This window comes from Sinocyclocheilus grahami, unplaced genomic scaffold, assembly GCF_001515645.1.
Source record: "Sinocyclocheilus grahami isolate Dianchi unplaced genomic scaffold, SAMN03320097.WGS_v1.1 scaffold585.1, whole genome shotgun sequence".
Classification (NCBI taxonomy): domain Eukaryota; kingdom Metazoa; phylum Chordata; class Actinopteri; order Cypriniformes; family Cyprinidae; genus Sinocyclocheilus; species Sinocyclocheilus grahami.
This window is the reverse complement of record NW_015505764.1, coordinates 294,958-314,218: the sequence shown is the minus strand read 5'-3', so window position 1 is coordinate 314,218 and position 19,261 is coordinate 294,958. Positions and strand designations below refer to the sequence as shown.

The 19,261-nt window shown below is 36.7% G+C and overlaps 1 protein-coding gene across 1 annotated transcript in view; it reads left to right on the top strand.

Annotated features, from left to right (window-relative positions):
- The first annotated feature begins 18,003 nt into the window (after nt 1–18,003).
- Nucleotides 18,004–19,261, top strand: part of LOC107556949 (oxidation resistance protein 1-like) — a 132,827-nt gene continuing 131,569 nt past the window's right edge. The window contains exon 1 of the mRNA XM_016240219.1: nt 18,004–18,088. Within this exon, the coding sequence (XP_016095705.1) occupies nt 18,063–18,088 (26 nt within the window). The 5' untranslated portion in view covers nt 18,004–18,062. The remainder of the gene's footprint in view (nt 18,089–19,261) is intronic.

The following is a 19,261-nucleotide window of genomic DNA, read 5'->3' as shown; positions in this document are numbered from 1 at the left end:
ATGAGAGAGGCCTGTAATTTTCATCATAGGTATACCTCAACTATGAGAGACAAAATGAGAAAAAAAAATCCAGAAAATCACATTGTAGGATTTTTAAAGAATTAATTGGTAAATTCCTCGGTAAAATAAGTATTTGGTCACCTACAAACAAGCAAGATTTCTGGCTCTCACAGACCTGTAACAACTTCTTTAAGAGGCTCCTCTGTCCTCCACACGTTACCTGTATTAATGGAAGAATTTAAACAATTTGTTTTAATTTTTTGTTTTATTTTTCACTTTGTATTTTGTCCAGTTATCAGCCTTGACATAAAAATAATTATCAGTTTACTGGTGTCAGCCAGAAAACTTTACCATCTTCTTTGATTACATGCTTATTGCTGATGCCCCATCTAGACCTGCCACTGTTGTCAGAAGCAAAGTTGATGTAAGACAGATCACAGACGTGACGTTGACAGCAGCAATCAACACCACGCTGTTCCCATGTGTAATGTGGGCTCAAATCAAACTCCCTAACCTTGCCAAAGAGAACACTGACATCAATGACCCACACTTGATTATTTGCAACTTGAAACAACTTGAAGACGTTCTTCCATTGGAGAGCATAAGACACAAAGGGATATTGATAATGCTCTTCAAAGGCATAAAGATCTAATCAGTGCAGAATGACCCACAATGCTGCACAGATTTCCTGATTGACCCTGGGAATGCTTTGGGATTCTGAGAAGAAATGGTGGAGATGTGACAAGCTCAACCGATTACTGTCCCTTGCTGTTTCCTTACCTGAGGGGGATTTTGATTGGTGTTCTGTAAGGTTCATTAGCATAAAGGGGAGGTGTTTGTGAGTTATTCTAAGTGTGTTTGTCAGATTACAGAAGGTGCGTGTAATCAATGGAAGCTGATTTTGGTTGTGTGCACTCTGACACTGGCCAAGTGACAAATGCAAGTACAAATTGGATTTGACAAGTACGTGAAAGAAAGGCCTATAACTTTATTAGGAATTGCAGCATTAGGTGGTTTAAGTTGAATTGTAAGAACCTAGAGATGTATAAGAGACGATGTGGGATTCAGTCTTTTTTTCCTCCAGAATTTACTGTGGTGACACATATGTGGATTATTCCTTACATAAAGCCAACAAAATGGACAAAAATGAAGCAGGCACATTCTGTATTTATTTAATTTGACTGGCAGCAGCAACTTTACGTTCACTTTCCTGATGATGAATAATATGCACTGAATCAGACAGCTCTTAAGAAAGACATGATGGCCAACGATGGATGTTTTTGTGAGCTTTTGTCTTGTTTATCTTTGCAGCCTAACATGAACGTACACCCTTCAGCTGTTGATATGTGTGATTGACGACACCACTGGCAGCGGAACGTGCTTGTCTGATCTGTTTGTTGTTTAAGATGTGTTTACTTCTGTCCTGTCTGTTCAGTGTGTCTTCTCATCATTTTAGGGTCCTTGCTGATGCACACGCAGTCATCTATCTGCATTTTCTAGTTGCTGTGGCTTAGAGATACATGCGGTTGTTTCTTCAACTATTAGATAAAAAACACTTTATGCATATTTACCTTTTCTTTTGTTTTTGTCTTTACACATCATGTATCTCACATCAAGCAGAACTGAGGGACAGTCGTGATTTGTGTAAAAAATTACAACCATTTTCACACAGTAAATGGTTTGTTTGTACAGTAAATGATTATTTTTCATATTTTTCCATTGTAGTGGTATGTGTTTTCAAATATTACAACCCTCTACATTGCAGGTAAATCACTCGCATATGTGACTAAATCTTCACTTTCACTCTGGGCGACTAAATGATGTCTAATATTAGCCACTGGCTAATAACTTCTCAGATTTTACTCGCCAGTGTGTGAGTTGGAGGCTAAGTATAAGTTTAGCACAGCTATATTTTCACTCGCCGAAAACACTGGAGTTTCATCTGTCAAGTGATCTGTGCTATTTTTCAGTTCATCTGAATGGATGTGCGGCGCACCTGTATTTGATGTAGGCTACTGTAAACTCTAGTGTGAAGGCGCACGACACCCCGTCGCTTTGTCTCACACACATGCAAAGAGAGAGAGTCTTACATACCATGCAGAATTGACGCCCTACATGTAAACGATATTCTTTGTTGTATTTTCCTGTCAAAATAACGAAGTTCCTTTGAAATTCTTCAGCTTTTAAGAACTGCCAGTTTTTCCAGTAGTAGGCGGAACTTTTTTGATTTCAGCAAATCAGTTCGAGAGAACGCACACAACCTGATTAATATTCATGAATCCAGCAGCTCGTTAATCCTTAGTGTGTTTTATATTGTTTAGAATTCGTAGTATTATTATCATTATCTTATAAATATTATTGTTAGTTTTTTCCCATTTTTTACAAAAACACTGAATGACCAAAAAAGCACCACCACCAGTCCTAAGTTCAGTTAAAATGACTAATATGCATTCATACGTGGTTAAGTCTGGCGAGTAAACTAAAGAATTTACTAGCCAATGGCGATTCAATTGCCAAGGTGTCCGTAGACGGTTGTATTAGTTAACTGGCAACCAGCATCCATATCTTTAGGACATTGGATTTTTTTTTTTTTTTTACAAATTTCAGAATAAATGTAGCTCCCGCTGCAATTCCCTGACCTATATTAAAATCTCTAAGACCAGAGTGAATTTATTTAAAGCTCTAGAGACGTTAGATGTGGGAGGGCTGGTATCATTTTCGGTTGCAGAAAATTGAGCAAATATTTTCCCAATATTTGTGAGTGCTGTGTAATAATTTTTATTTTTTTTGCTGGTTAGAATATCTTAGCAAGATGTTAATGCCAAACTCCATTGATATAAATTGTGAGTCAAGTCTACCGTGTGCTTCGCATGAGCAACAAATTTCAGAATAAATGTAGCTCCCGCTGCAATTCCCTGACCTATATTAGAATCTCTAAGACCAGAGTGAATTTATTTAAAGCTCTAGAGACGTTAGATGTGGGAGGGCTGGTATCATTTTCGGTTGCAGAAAATTGAGCAAATATTTTCCCAATATTTGTGAATGCTGTGTAATAATTTTTTATTTTTTTTGCTGGTTAGAATATCTTAGCAAGATGTTAATGCCAAACTCCATTGATATAAATTGTGAGTCAAGTCTACCGTGTGCTTCGCATGAGCAGCTCTGTTTATTGACCTATGGAGTTGCTGTTTATGTAGTGTCCCAATTCTGTTAGGTTTCATTTCAGTTAAGATGCCTGTGTAGGCAGTAGACAACAAGATATCTCACTGCTTTTCGAACGAGATCCGTTGAGCCAATAACACTCTTTATATAGTGAGTTGAATCTGTTTTACATGACTATTTGCTTTAGGTTTGCGTTATACCATCCATTTACCAACATGTTTTCACAGTCTATTAAGGAGTCCAGCTTCCCTCAGTTTTAGTGCTGGGATACAGTCATTTTTCTCCATAGCCAAATGCTCAAGCTCCATTTTTATTGTTTTAGGCTGTGACTTTATTTTCCTTAGTAATTTTAGTAGGTTTATCTTTTTTGACTTTATCTTACATTTATCTGTGACTACTTTTTATATACAATTATCTCTTCATTTAGCTTTTAATTAATGTTTTGTGAGGACAGAATGTTGCACTAAGCTTCTATGATCATGTATTTAAAAAAAGCCTGCGTCCTCACATTAACACTTTATATGAGGTGATTTAATGTCTAATTGTATTTCTTACTTGCTTTCAAAGTTGTTTATTGATTGTGTCTTTATTTACTCACCCTCATGTTGTTCTTTTGCTGTTATTTCATTCTGTGGAAGCACTGTCTTCCAAGGGTGAGTAAATAATGACAAAACATTTATTTTTGAGTGAACTATTCCTTCAGATAATCAGAAAGAGATGTAGAAATAGAATCATGGTTGCTGAGCAGAATATATATATCTTGTGAGTATTTTTTCAGCAGACATATAAGGCCATTTTAAAATGTCTCTTCAGAGTTTGCGTCAGCAGTTTTTATTTTCCTCTTTTACATCCAGTATCAAATCATGTCAGATTTTACACTAGACACTTGATTAGAAGTCTTTAAATGACCTAACCCAGCCACAGGCTTGAATTCCCCGTGCATTACTCTGCCACACAAACATTTGCTGACGAGGCATAAATGCACTGATGGAATGTTCTGTCGCTGACGCCTTACATCTGAGAAAGCCACTGATCCTCCGCTGCACATTCATTTGAATAAGCGACATGCTTTGTGTTGTGTGGCTCTCTGATGCAGATGTTTGTCTGAGGAACAGACAGACAAACATGAAATTATATCAAAGCCTATGGATAAAAACTAATATGAAAAACTTAATTTGGCCATAAGAAAGTACCTCAGAAGGTAACCTTGAAACAATCTTCACCTTGTGATGCTTGGCAACACAGTCCATATAGGCAGCTCACTAGGTTTTGGAACTGAGCATCTAATGTGTGAGAAAACAGATGTGGAGGTCAGTGACTGTGATTCGCAACTTGCCTTTTAGCAAATGCTTCTCTAAAGCTGCTTACAGCACTTTAAATGAGTCTTGGGCCATTTGACCCAGAGAGTCATGACAGATATTGCTCAGATTGCACTCGAGTCTATCGTCATCAGTTTGTGACTTTTTATAATATTTTAAAATTTAATTTATTCCTGTTATGGAAAAGCTGAATTTTCAGCAGCACTTATAATATAATATATATATATATATATAATATAATATAACTTTTAGGCATGAAGTGCCATTTTTTATTTTTCTGGTTAACCACTGTGCCAATAAAAAAAAAAAAAAGTGGAGTAGATTGTGTCTCTGGATGTAGCTGTCAGTCATTTAACATTTCTATCGTAAAAGAGTTGACTCATATTAAATGATTTGCATTTTGCAAATTTCCGTCTTACCTCACTCTCTTTCAACGTTAAAGGGGTCATATGATGTTTCTAAAAAGAACATTATTTTGTGTATTTGGTGTAATGAAATGTGTTTATGCGGTTTAAGGTTCAAAAAACACATTATTTTCCACATACCGTACATTATTGTTTCTCCTCTATGTATTTTTACAAAGCTCATCTGTCTGAAAAGCGAGGTGTGCTGTGATTGGCCAGCTATCCAGTGCGTTATGATTGGCCGAATATCTCAAGCATGTGTCGGAAATGTTACGTGCCTTACCATACTGACAATTCAAAAACATGAAAACCCATTATAAACGAGGAATTTGTTGCATCCAGTGGGGACATAATTATGGATTATAATGACTTATACTGTCTTTTTACACGTTGTGTTGCATCGTGCCGCATAAACATAAAACCATGTCACTGTTTCCTGATCCTGGTAGAGTAGACTACAATGCCGGCTGTTCTGACTCACAGACTGTAAGTACGTTTTTTATATCAATGCATTTGCCACTTACGATTCAAACGTGAGTTTTGAGCAGTGTAGAGTAGCGTTTGTTTGTCATTTCTCCGATCACAAATGCAGACATGGTGTTATGTTTAAGCGGCACAATGCAACGCAACGCGTAAAAAAACCGTATAAGTCATTATAATCCGTAATTATGTCCCCACTGGATGCAACAAATGCCTCGTTTATAATGGGTTTTAATGTTTTTGTCTCGTCACGCCAGGACATATGGAAATACAGTATGGTAGGGGCGTAACATTTCCGTCACACGCTTGAGGTATTCGGCCAATCATAACGCACTGGATAGCTGGCCAATCACAGCACACCTCGCTTTTCAGACCGATGATCTTTGTAAAAATCGACGCGTTTCAGAAAGGCAGGGCATAGAGGAGAAACAATAATGTACAGTATGTGGAAAATAATGTGTTTTTTGAACCTTAAACCACATAAACATTTCATTACACCAAATACACAAAATAATGTTATTTTTAGCAGCATCATATGACCCCTTTAAACTGACGCTTTGCGCTGGCATTTGCACTCCGTTTTCTGTGAACAGTAAACCCTGCCTACTTTGATTTGATTGTTCATCTCAATTAGTTTAACATTGACGAGCATTGTTAGCGCTCTGTAGACTGGCGCAGGTTAATTCTCACACTTCAATAGTATTTATAGCTCCTAACGGGCTGTGTGACTATGAGCAATGATTACCTCACAAATGTATGTCGCTATGCATTTTTCCCTATTGGTTGCGTGCCAGTGATTATCTCTCTGCGTGTTGCCATATGTTGCCCCCCTGAGATAGGGGGCAACCTATGGAAACATTAAAAAAAAATGTAATTTATACTATATATTCCCTCAGGTCCTGTGAACAAAGACACTGTTTTCACTGCATTTAAGTCTAGGTAAATTCAAGGCCTTTCACATGCATATAGATTTGGGAAGCATAAACATTCTATTTATTTTCTACCATCTCTTTTACTCTTAGAATTAAACTGGATGTTTGTTTGTTTTTTGCAGCTGAGCCATTTAGACTTAATTATAAATATCCTTTTCATGTATGAATTGAAGAATGGTGCTTTGCTGCGCTCACACATGGGCTGCAGATTTAATGTGTAGTTCAACATAGTTTTTAATTGCCCCATCAATTATGAACAGCATCTTTGCAAATTGGATTTCATTCTGACAGAAAATGAGTCTGTTTTGCAGTTCAGTTTCAATTTGTGTGCTTTTTGGACTGGTGAAAAAGTTTTCAGTTTTAAAAGTTTAAGTACGTTTTCAGTATAGTTAACTTTTTTATTTAAACCGCTTAAGAAAAGTGTAATCCTCATGATATGGCTCCTTAAGTAACTCAGATCATGTCATGTCTTTTTCATGCACTGTGTCCTGGCGTCAGACCGAGAAGCTTCACGTGTCCATAGCACATGTCAGTGTCACATCATGAACAAACCGTCCTTATGAACCCCATGATGTCCTCCAGCTACACTGAAGCAACTCTCAATGATTCCTGACAGAGCCCACTGCTGTGACACTAAATCATTTATATTTGTTGTTTTCTTTCTAGACACTCTCGCCTCTGGTTCTACTCAGGTTAATACAACCTCAGTGACGATCCATAAGACTACTTGTGTGAAGAATGCAGTGACTGAATTAAAGAAATTAAAGAAAATAATTGTTAAAAAAAATAGAAAAGATCAGCTAACATTGGTGGGGGAAAAAAGATCAGTTCAAAATAGTAAAAAAAACACTTTAGACACCTCAATTTTTTTTAAAAAGATAATAATAATATATTTAATAAAAAATATATATTTAATGATTATCTAATTAATGGGAAATAGACAACTTTACAGCTCAATTTTTTATATTTATTAAATAATTTATTAAAAATAAAAATGACATACTTAATAAAAATGTGTGATGATTATCTAATTGAATTTAGACAAGTTTACAGCTCAAATATTTTTGAAATAATAATTTATTCAAAATAAATAATTACATATTTAAAATATTTAATGATTTAATAATTAATAAGTTTGTTAAATAAAATTTATTTATTTATGTATTACAAATATTTTTTTTATTATTGACTTCATGCAACAAATGCTGTTTACTAATTATAAATTGTATTGAACCAGAAACATTTTTATTTTTAAAAACATTTCACACTTTACCATTAACTTTTATTTAACCTAGAATATTCCCTGTGATTGCACAAACAAATAAATGTCTTTAGTCTCATTTCACAACATGTCACAGATCATCAAATATAAGTTATTAGTTATAAGTATTAGTTTACTTACACAGGTCTGGAATTGAAACATTTTGCATCTGCGTTCGGAGGAGATTACAGATTACTTTCTGTAATCAGAAAGTCTCAATTATTGATAGAACTTATCACCTGCACTAAATGCTTGTACTGCCCTTTAAATGCGCTCTGAGTTTTACTTATCCTTCAAAGTCATTGATAATATTGATCAGAACCAGTGGTGGTCCACAAACAGTCTGCTTCTCTTGTACGCTTGTGTTTATAAACCAAGGTCAGCACTGTCCGCTGTACACAGATGAGAAAATCACTCATAGATTAGGGAAGAATGAAATGCCAGGAGATGAGCTAAAAATCGAACCGCTTCGTCTCTAAACTCAGCGGCACTTCTTCAGGGACGCGGCTGGTAGTTAATTGTCTTTTATGTAATACTCGAGACCACGTGTTCGATGGCATTTAGATGTGTGAATACAAGGTGAATGTTCAATGCATGCTATAGATTTGACATAAATGAGTCATATTATGAGGAATCAATTTTTCCTTTATCTTTTTAATAAAAAAGACCTTGTTGTCCGATGCTCTTTACGCAGCTGCAACAGATGAATGAGCACATGACCATATTATTGAATGGACCCATTTTCTCTCCCATGTCTTTTTAAAACTCTATGCATTTCTTTCTTCTGTGAAACATAAAAGAAGATTTTTTTTTGTCCATACAATGAAACTCAGTAGGCCCCAATGTTGTTTGGTTCTCAGTGTTCTTCAAAATATCTCCTTTTGTGTAACACAGAAGAAAGTAAGTCTTGGAACAACATAGGGGTGAGTAAATGATGACACAATTTTCATTTTTGACTGGACTATCCCTTTAAAGTCTAAGTCCATTAAATAACAAAGAAGGAGACGTTAGCATCCAAACACAAAAAGTGTGAGCACTGCTTGCATAAGCTTTATATAAGTAAAGATTGATGCAGTAAACCATTAGAGATGATAAGAATGATTCACACAGATTGATATGATTACATAGATTATTCCGCAGTCTTTGCCACTCAAGGTAGATGTCCGTAGATCTGGTGAAGCTTGATAAATGCTATTCTGTTTCACCTTCAGCTCAGTAAGGCGTGCAGGTCTCGAGGCAGCCTGAGGAATCAGTGAACCCAGAATAGGCGAGAGATGGCGGAGCTGTCCTGACTTCCTGGTGGTTCACTGGAGCTCTCAGTGGATGCCGTGGCGAATGGGAAGTGACATGAGACAACCACAGGCGCTGCTGGGCCATGCTGATGTGACGGAGCTCATTACAGAGCCTCGACGAGACTTCCTCGCCAGCTGCGGCATATATTTTTAGCAAACTGCTGTGTGCCATGGTAGATGGGCACAATTATGCAACAATGTCTGTTCAGATATTTTTCACGTTGTAATGTGTCATTAAGTGGAACTGTGAAAGAAACGATTGTTTTCAGACAGGTTTCCTGAACACACCTACTGCCACGCCCACTTTGATTCTGGTAGTCCCACCCCCAAACTCACACCATTGGTTTAGCCAGAAGCCAAGTAGGGGTGTGTGATATTAACAAAAAAAAAAGATATCTCAGTATTTCCTGGGATTTTGTCAGTAACGATAATTAGATGATTGCGGAGTGTGTTTTTGTGCTGGTACCTTGACTAGTTTTAGGCCTTTTAGGCCCGATTTGTTCAAATGGCTGATTAATAGTGTTGGGTCTGAGTACACTTTGTTGAATCCTAGTCCTTAAACAATTGAGTTTGAGTGTGAAATGTTTATTACGGTCTTTTTGTCTTAATTTTATGTTGTTACTTATTTTTTTAACTTTCATATTACACTTGATGTGGATTCATGTTTACTATGAAAAGTTTCTGAGTCCAAAATGTCAGTCGTTTCAAATCTGAGTCCAAGCTTTAGAGCATTAGTTCCTACTTCAGAGTTGTCTAGCCCAGCACAATAGGAACTACCAATGAAGTAAGTGTACGTTGATTGGCTGAACACATGCCATATGAGACACAGGCACTCATAATTTTTTAAAAGCACACAGTTTACATATTTACTCCATATGGAGTCTGAACTTGAAAAACAGTGATAGATGGACCAAAGGCGAAATCCAGGCACTTCTCTGTCCTCCATCCTCCAGTTGTTGACATTGTTGAATGGCAAGCTTAAATTATGTCGCTATTTCAGAGTTCCTGCTTGGAATGTGACCAGTAAAATAGCCCTGGGGAAAATTTAGTCCTCAGGGGACTGCCCTGGCTCCTATAACTGAGTTCCTTATAACCTTAAAATCATTTTCCAATAGTTCTGATATTTGGGAAAAATACTCTTACATGTGTGATATTGCTTAACTATATCGTAAAAGCTGGCTTGAATGTATTTTAGCTGGTTAGCATGGCTTCCTACTGGTTAGCATGGCTTCCTACTGACATTACTACACCATCTCGACCTAAATAGATCATCTTCCATTGTTGGCTTTTTGGTGTGAATCTGAGCCATGGCCATGCTAGCAATTCATCCCATTTGTGATCAGATTTACAGTAATTCTAGCTTACTATGACCAACAATACAGCCATTTGGCAACTGATTAGTGTGTGATCTGGCCGTAGTGTGTGAAAGCCCCATATTTGTATAAATCACACAGTCAATGGAAAGCCGCTCACCCTTGTCAGAGGACATGTCGGATGTTTTAAATCAAACTTGTGCTTCTGCCGTCACTTGGTTAGATAATGCATAACAGCTGCTTTTAGGTTGAGGAGCCCGAGGACAGCTGAGCAGCTGTAATTATCATGAAAGGTCATTGAGTGTTGTAGAGCACACATCCTCTGGACCGTAGATTGAATTGGCCAAGAGCAGCACAAAGGAAGAATGAGTTAAGGGTCATTCACACCGACTTTTTTTTTTCTTTTGAATCAATGGAAGTTGCCAAGACACTGTGTTGTTGGTTGTAGTGAACATTTCACCCACTGGATGCCGTAACGTTATTGGTGGGCTTCACAAGTAACCATTGCAATTGACCATCTGACCTTTAGAAACCGGTTGGTTCACCACACATGTAGTGTATTGTTAGTGTTGTGCAAGATTTTATCTCCCTTGAACACCAAAGCAATTCTATTGACTGAAAGATCTTTACTTACTGCCTGATTAAAAGTCCCACAAAATCGCTTCAGTGTTATTTTAGTATTATTTATATACTATTGTAGTATTTATGAATATTTTGAATTAGCTTTAATCAGTTTTAATTTTAGTTTTAGTAAATTACTTATGTGAATGTCATTTTTATTAGCTGTTTGCTTTTTAAAATATTTCTATTTACTTTTATTTCATTTTTAGTTTTAATCATTGTAGTACTTCAGCTTGCAAACTTATTTCAGTTGCAGTATAGTTGCCCCAACACTTCTAATTTTCATTTAAGTTGTTTGTCTAATATTTATATACTTATTTCAGCTCCATTTCAATTAATGAAAATGTTTTTAATAGTTTGTTACAAATAACAACAACGAACCCATTTATATATGTTGTCTTACATGTAAATATGGCAAATAATGTTAAAATGGTCAAATATGATGTGATGTAACCAAAGATATAAAATAATTTTTTTGTATTTAATTTAATTGGGGTTTTTATTTTCAGTCAGACAGCAAGCTTTGCATACCTCTTGCCAATTAGTCTGAAAACTGAAAGCATACTGTGAGCTAGTCGTATATACAATTTTTAGTTACCACTATTACAAAAGTGAAAACCAGAAAGACATTTTTGTCTATCCACCAGAAGATATCCCAGTAACACATTTAGCAATATGTGTTTGTCACTGGGTTTGCTATTATCAGGTTGGCTTACATGTCTATGAAGAGCTTGGTTTTGAAGAGAGAGCATGTGTCAGTCGTTTTTTACATATAGATCACTTTTATTATACATTTATGATGCTTTTTTGGACTTTGGTAGTTCTTGGAAACTACATGCTTTTTAGTTTGAACATGCAAAATGTAATTTTTTGTTTCATGAAAGTTTGGAATGACCTGAGGGGGGACTAAATGATTACACTAAGCTCATTTTCAAATGAACTGTCCCTTTAATGCATAATAACATCTCATTTAGACTTTCAGTAACACTGATGCAGCAGGTGCTTCACAGTCACATCGTTACTAAAAACACCTTCAATATGTTCTCCTAAAAACAAGTGCTCCTGCTTTCAGCTCCCTAACATGCTTTTCCAAACCCCGATGCTACCTGTATAGGAACCCATTGGCCTCCTCAAACTATTAATTAGCTGTTGACAGTTCAGTGATTCCCACTAATGAAGATCCACGGCTTGTTTCCGCTGTGCCTCAGACAGGAATAGTGTGAAGTCTCAGCGTCACATGACCAGCTTCACAGCCAGAGAAACCAGGAGGAAATCCGTAAGTGTGATGTCTTCATGTGAGCTGCACATGATTGTGAGAGCATCATGAGCATCATGGGAGTCTGCTACACCTCTCTCCACAGGCTCTTTCATCACTGGTATAAACAGATGCATGTTTCCCATAGATGTCATGAGGATGTGAACTATGTCCGCGAATTGCCACTGGGCACGAGCTGTCTTTAATGTCAGCTGTGTGAAGCGATTTTTGAGCCAGATTCTTGCTAAGCTGTGTCTTAGCAGGCTGTTGTTCAGAAGGAGAGAGAGATTGAAAGTGAATGGAGAGAGAGAGAGATCAGTCTTTTTACGCTAGCTCACTGTTTTCCTCCCCAAGGCTTAAACCCTCCAAACCCTCCATCTGGGTCAGTTGCAGTGCCCGAGACGATTTTTGATGTGCGAGAAATAATTTAGCACCTACAGTGCACACGTTGTTCTCTAGCCTCATATATGAAACATTCAACATGATGTGAAAAAAAAGTGTGATTATTCCTCTTGACTGCAAGTCGCTAATAATGCATATCACAGGTCTGACTGGATGGAAACACCATGTCAGCCCCCTCCTTTTTTGTCTAAAGTTTAACTAATGTATTTAAATATGTCTTATTTATTTGTCAGTTTGAAAAGTGATTTATTAATGTATTATTTGCTACATTTCACTACATTATTAAATGTCAAATAAATAGATTTAAAACTAAACCCGATTTACAATGAATTAAAAACTACTTATTTAATTCACTTTTTGAAAAGTTACTTATTTAATTGCATTTTTAGATTAAAAAAATATATATATTTAATTTTTAATTCAACTTGAAAAGTTATTTATTGTTACATTTAACAAAGTACGTTAAAATTAATATAAATTAAATAAATAAGTGCATTTCAAATGTGAATTAAATAGTTGTACCTACTCCCTTTTTAATAAATAAATACAATTATTATTTATTTAATTATTTATTACATTAATAAATATTTATCTGAAGCTCATACCTGGCTTATGAAAAATTTCAATCCTGACTACCTTAAATCTAGGGTACAGATGGGATTTATGCAGTTAGGAATTTATTAATTGTAGTTTTGATTCCACTCGATTAGCATGATTAATTCCAATAACGTTAGTTAATGTGTATGTATGTATACACACACACACACACACACAGTATATATATTACATTTTGTTCTTAATTAAAATATAATTTATTACAACAGAATGCAGAAGAATGTGTTCAAGATCCATTGATTGATCAATGACATGAAAATATAATCATTAATTAACAGATAACTTGCCGTCTTATCTGGGTTTTGGTGCATTTGTACTCTTTCATCTTTGCATGCTTGTTTTTGTCCCCTGCTCAAGCCTGTTTTTCACCCCCCTGCTGGTCGGTTGGTCCTCAGTCGTGTTTAATGAAAAGAGACGGTCAGCTTTAGCTGCAGTCGATACTTCACCTATAAACAGGATAAGAGAGTGACGAACCTCTGACAGCAACACGCAGCTATCAGCCTCATAGCGAGGGCAAGAAAAGACCAAATTTCAATTTACCACCTGTGAAAATGTAATCTTCTCGTACTGGGAACTTGAAAGAGGTTGGTGGACTTTCTGCCGGGGGACAACGGCAGACACTTTGTCACAATAACACATGACTAGAAAAACAAAAAACACATGTAAGGCACTAAACTCTTTACATCAGTATGCCTTATTCATATTCAGTTTATGCTTTTAAAATATGTTAAGAAACATTTCTTAATATTATTAATGTTGAAAAAAGGTTATTTACATTTTTGCAATTATGATGCTTTTATGCTAACTATTAACGCAATGGGAGAGACTGTTCGAAATGGAGATGTAGTTATGTCCTGCTCCTGTGTTGATTTCATAATTTTTGTCCTAAGCTTGACACTAGTCCCATGTGAATTATGGTGTGGGTTTTTTTGCTTCACTCTGGTGGGGTTTATTTTTGGCTCCAGACCACTGACAGCATCCTGCCGTAAATATAAGCCGGCATTATTTGTATTCTGTACCACAGTGGGTAAGCCATCTCAGAGCAGGTCTATTTTTCAACCCCAGCCTAGAAATATCATCCTGCGCCACCCACTGCAAACAGGACAGAATACAGATGTGCCCGAATGTCCCATTTATTATTCAGATCTATCTGTAGAGCTTTATATACAGTGGGTACGGAAAGTATTCAGACCCCCTTAAATTTTTCACTCTTTGACTTTCTATGAATACGGCACACTTTCGTGTCCCATTACTTATTATTAGGAATGCATTGAAATTTCAGTCACCGAAAAGTATTGGCCAAAAATGGCATTTACGGTTTTTGGCCGAAAGAGAAAAATGGCCGTACCGCACCGCCCGGCAGTGTTCAGCAGACAGGTTGCACTCCCTCTCCCACTCCCTCTCCCTCTCTTTCACCCTCCCTCACAGCGCGATGACTATAGATATTCCACTCCACTCATGTACCGCTCAAGTCCGCTCAATTAGACTATAATAATAACTCTGACAGGAAATTTCTATGTAGTATACTTGTAACATAGCTGTACTGGGCAACACTGGTAAAATGACGCTACTCTCTCATTCACTGATCTACTCCCCGCTCTGCTCAGATGCTGTGATAATAATTGCTTTGTAAGACTATTCATTATTTGTATAATTAGTCCCAAAAAAAAAACTGTTGAATCTGATTCTGTTGCATAGAACTGAATAAAAATAATATTAATATTTAATATATTTTCTGTCCAATTGTATTGTGTTCTGTTCAAATAAAAGTGTGGTTATTTTATTGGCTTGTATTTTTTTTTATTTAGTATCATTAAAATTATTGAGTTAAATCAAAAAGTCTTACAAAATTATTTGAGATAATTCAACAATATAATAAATAATTATTATGCAGCATTTTCGGCTTTGGTTTTCGGCCAGGTGCATCCAGAATTGTCATTTTGGTGCATCCCTATTTATTATTTACATACCCCCCCCCCCTTTTTTTGTTATGAGATAGATGAGATGAAAATAGTAGTAAAAAATGTGCCTAGCATAAGTGGCAATTTTTAAATGCATCAAATGTCTGAATATCCATTAAAATGGTGATTTTGGCCTGAATCATGTCCTGACATGATGGTAGCTTTAACTACGTTCTACAAAAAAACACAGATTTGTTTTTCATTCTGATAGGTTTTTAGCTCCATTGTATGTTTTAAAAAGCTCTAACTCTAATTTGTTGATGGTTTTATGCTGTCAGGGGTATTTGTGAGCACCTGAAATGATTCGTTTTGTGTGTTTTTGGGATCTGGGTCATCGCTAGCCCCAGGGATGTCACCATCAACATCAACAATGTGTGTATTGTGCTGTGGCATTTATGTGTGTATGTGTGTTTTCCTCTTTCACAACCCATATGTACAGTGGAAATCAAAATTAGAGAACAATTTCCTAAATTTCAAAGTCACTGCTTGGTCATATTTGAAGCTATCCTAACAAGAGTAGAAGGGCAGTTTTTTAAGCATATTTCATAAATTAATCGGATTCTAAAGCATAGTATAAAAAAACTGAGATATTTGAAAAAGAAATTAGCACCTGGTGCTAATTTCCTTAATTATATGACAAACCTTATCCACATCCAAATAAGGCAAATGCACGAGAGGACAGGATAATGCGGAAACTCTCCATGGGGAATCGGTTCAACACTGCAGCTGGAATTGCTTTCCAGTTCAGCGCTGAACAGGGTATGGATCTGTCTAGGCATGTTTAAGAGAAGTCAGACTGAAAGCGCACTCTGCAGTGACCAAACCTCTCATCAGTAGAAAGAATCAGAAGGCTAGACTAACTTTTGCTGAGGAGCATGAGAGGAGAACTGGTCCAAAGTTCACTTTAGTGATGAGAGCAAGTTTAATTTATTTGAGTCTGATGAGAAACATTTTGTTTGGCATCAAACTGGGTAAAGACTGAAGCTCAAGTGTGTAAAGAAGTCCGTGAAAGGTGGATGAGGAAGTGTCATGGTTTGGGAGATGTTTTCTGCAGCAGGAGTTGGGCTTCTTATACAGCTACATGGCAGGATGAATGTAAATGTTGGTCGGAACCTCCTTCAGCAACATGCAGTTCCTTCCCTGCAAGCATCTACCAATCAGTCTGCAATTTTCATGTAAGACAATGCCCACGTCACACTGCAAAACAGGTAAAGCAGTTCCTTGAAGCAAAGAACATTGAAATAATGAATTGGCCGGCCCAGAGTCCTGATGTAAACCCAACTGAAGATCTCTGGAAAATGCTTGTCAACAAAGTTATGGCTAAGAAACCCACTACAGTTATTGAAGAGTGGACCAAGATCACACCAGTGATGTCCTGCGGCCACAGATGTGCTGACATCATTCAAAGAGAGGGCCTCTACATTTCCTACTAATTTCTGACTGCTGTAACCCTCCAAACTTTTAGTTGAAATCTTCTTTCGTGCTACAGTGGTTACTGTTCTCTAATTTTGATCACTGCGTTTTCCACAAAATAAAGGTTTTTCTTGAAATGCCTTTGTTATTTTGTCAAACATGTTAGTGGATCAGTGGTATACTTACAGTACAGCTAATATTCCTTCAAATTTTGACATTTTTGCCCACAAAATTAAATTTCCCACTAAACATCATAGGCTTTGTTTCAAAACCTAATGAGCTGCCTATGTAGACAGCATTTTAAAGAATCATAGGCTGTTCTTTATGCAAAGAGTATTCCAAATCATATCATAGCAAGCATTATTATGCAAATTTTTAAGCCATGCTTATTTCACAGAGAAGGTATTACATTGCACTGTAACAAGCGCAATGAAAAAAAAATCCAAGATGGTGTACTGAGTATAAGAAACGTCAATTATAAATATGATTCATTCATTCAATACCAAAAGTATTGACACTAAACTTTAAAAATTGACCATTTTACTCAATATTTGTATTTTATGTTTTTATTAGAGCTTAGAGTATTGTATCCCATGGCAACTTTCACAAATCACATACACCTAATGTGGAGCACTTACTTTATGGCTTGTATTAGAAACTGTGGATGAACAGTGCACCGAATAGATCACTTCTGCGCTTCTGCGTCTCATTTAGGATGCGGTCAGTTGCCTTAGTCTCAGCCTCAAATGTTACGCCCACAGACCCTTGACTGTACATCTGATATCATAAGAGACACAAAATGTTGAAGTCATCATCTGATTGATTGAATTGTAAAAGAATTTCAGGAGACATGCATGTTGCATTTTTTAATCGTTAGCATGGAAACAAAGCACCTCTATCTTCATAGCTCTGCGCCCATAGTCACAAAAATGCTAAGCAACACAGGCAACTCCCCCATCATGAGTGGACACGCCCCTTACTGGTGGTAAGGCCATGTGTTTGGTGCTCGGTCCGATCCACTTTCACAAGCATTTCTCAGACATCACTTACCGCACCTTTAACATTTTTACGTCCCTAAACATGACTCAGAACTATACTAACTGTAATTGGCTGCTTTACATGTCTGTCAGTTGGCCTCTTGAATGGACCAAAACTGCAATGGAATCCAGACCTTCTGCCGTCAATCTGAAGGTCTGGCTACACGATACTCGTTGCCTATGTTGGCAGCTCACTAGATTTTGAAACAAAGCAATAGTTTCAGAGATCAAACAGTGACAGGAACATGCAACAGTTATTATATGCTGTAAATTGAAAACTTGACCTTGCTGAAGGAGAGCGAGTAATTGTTATTGTTAGTCCTCTTTGGCTTGGTAATTTTCTCAATATCCTCTTACTCCTGTTTGTTTAGCCTGGCTTCACAGTGCCAGACAAGCAGTTTCAAATCCTCTTGCATGGCTCAAGCTTTACTCTGGCACTTGCTCTTCCTGCATCATCAGTCGTTTGGGTATATTCGTTAAATAGATTACCCCGGTGGCCCACTCTCTTTAAGGCTGGTCACATGATCTCGGTTCTGCCTTAGCTTAGCTTCAGCAGCGCGTCAGTCCGCTGATCAGCTCTGGAAGCGCACCATCAATGGAGCCCGTACTGCACACACCACGGTACGTACAAAAACTGCAGCTTTCATTCTCAAGTTTTCTTGGCCTTGCTGGAGACATAGTGAAAGTTGCATGACAACAACCAAATTTGTATAAGATTCTACAAACAACTAATATTGGAAAAGCCATTTCCGTAAGGAAGCAATTGAGTTTAATTAATGTGGGATTTTGATTATCAAAATAGGTTTAAGAACAGTGTTTTTCCTGAGTCTTAGCTGAATATGAATATGAATTAGCTTGCATCATTTTGATTGTAGCTTTTATCTGTGTCTCTCTCGTTCTCTGGAAATCATCCTTAAATGGGGAATTTGCCTTGAGACGTGTTCAATCTATAGCAGGAAAATAACAGCTCTTAGACTAAAAGGAAGATTTGCTGTAAGTTGGAAAGACATCCGTGGCATGCAGACAGAGTGAAGAGATTTGAAAGAATTGAGAAATCTCTCTTTGGAGAGATGTACAAGAAAGCAATTATGTCTGACCGAGACTTACCTGCTTGTTCTTCAAAAGACAGAGCTACTGTTATTTGCAGTCACTTGCACTGAACATCCAGTGTGCCAAGAATGGTTTGTTTCGTCGAATCTTTCATACTCAAATCTCCTTATTCTGTCAGATGAAGTTTAATAGGGTTTTAAGACAATTTTTAAAATGCATCTTAATGTATTTTTTTCTTCTCGCTATGGATAAGTCTTTCAAAACATCTATTTTGAAGTGCAATCAAAAAATTATTTTTGCTGCTTCCTTTCAGAACATGTTAATTCCATTGGGTTCAATCTTTTTTAAATTTGTAAAATGGAAGTTTGCTTAAACCATTTATTTTGGGACTACATGAAGAATTTTTGTTGCAAACTGAAACTGGGCAGTGTAGTTCTCAGCATGCTTTGCATGGGACTTGATTGGGAGAGTAAAGTTTAAAGTTACACTACCATTCAAAAGTTTGGGGTTGGTAAGATTTTTCATTAATCTCTTATGCACACCCAGTCTTCATTTATTTAATAAAAATGCAGTAAAAACAGCAATATTGTGAAGTATGATTACAATTTTAAAATGCATCTTTTCTATTTTTATATATTTTAAAATGTAATTTATTCCTGAAATGGCAACGCTGAATTTTCAGCATCATAACTCTAATCTTCAGTGTCACATGATCCTTCAGAAATCATGCTAATATGCTGATTT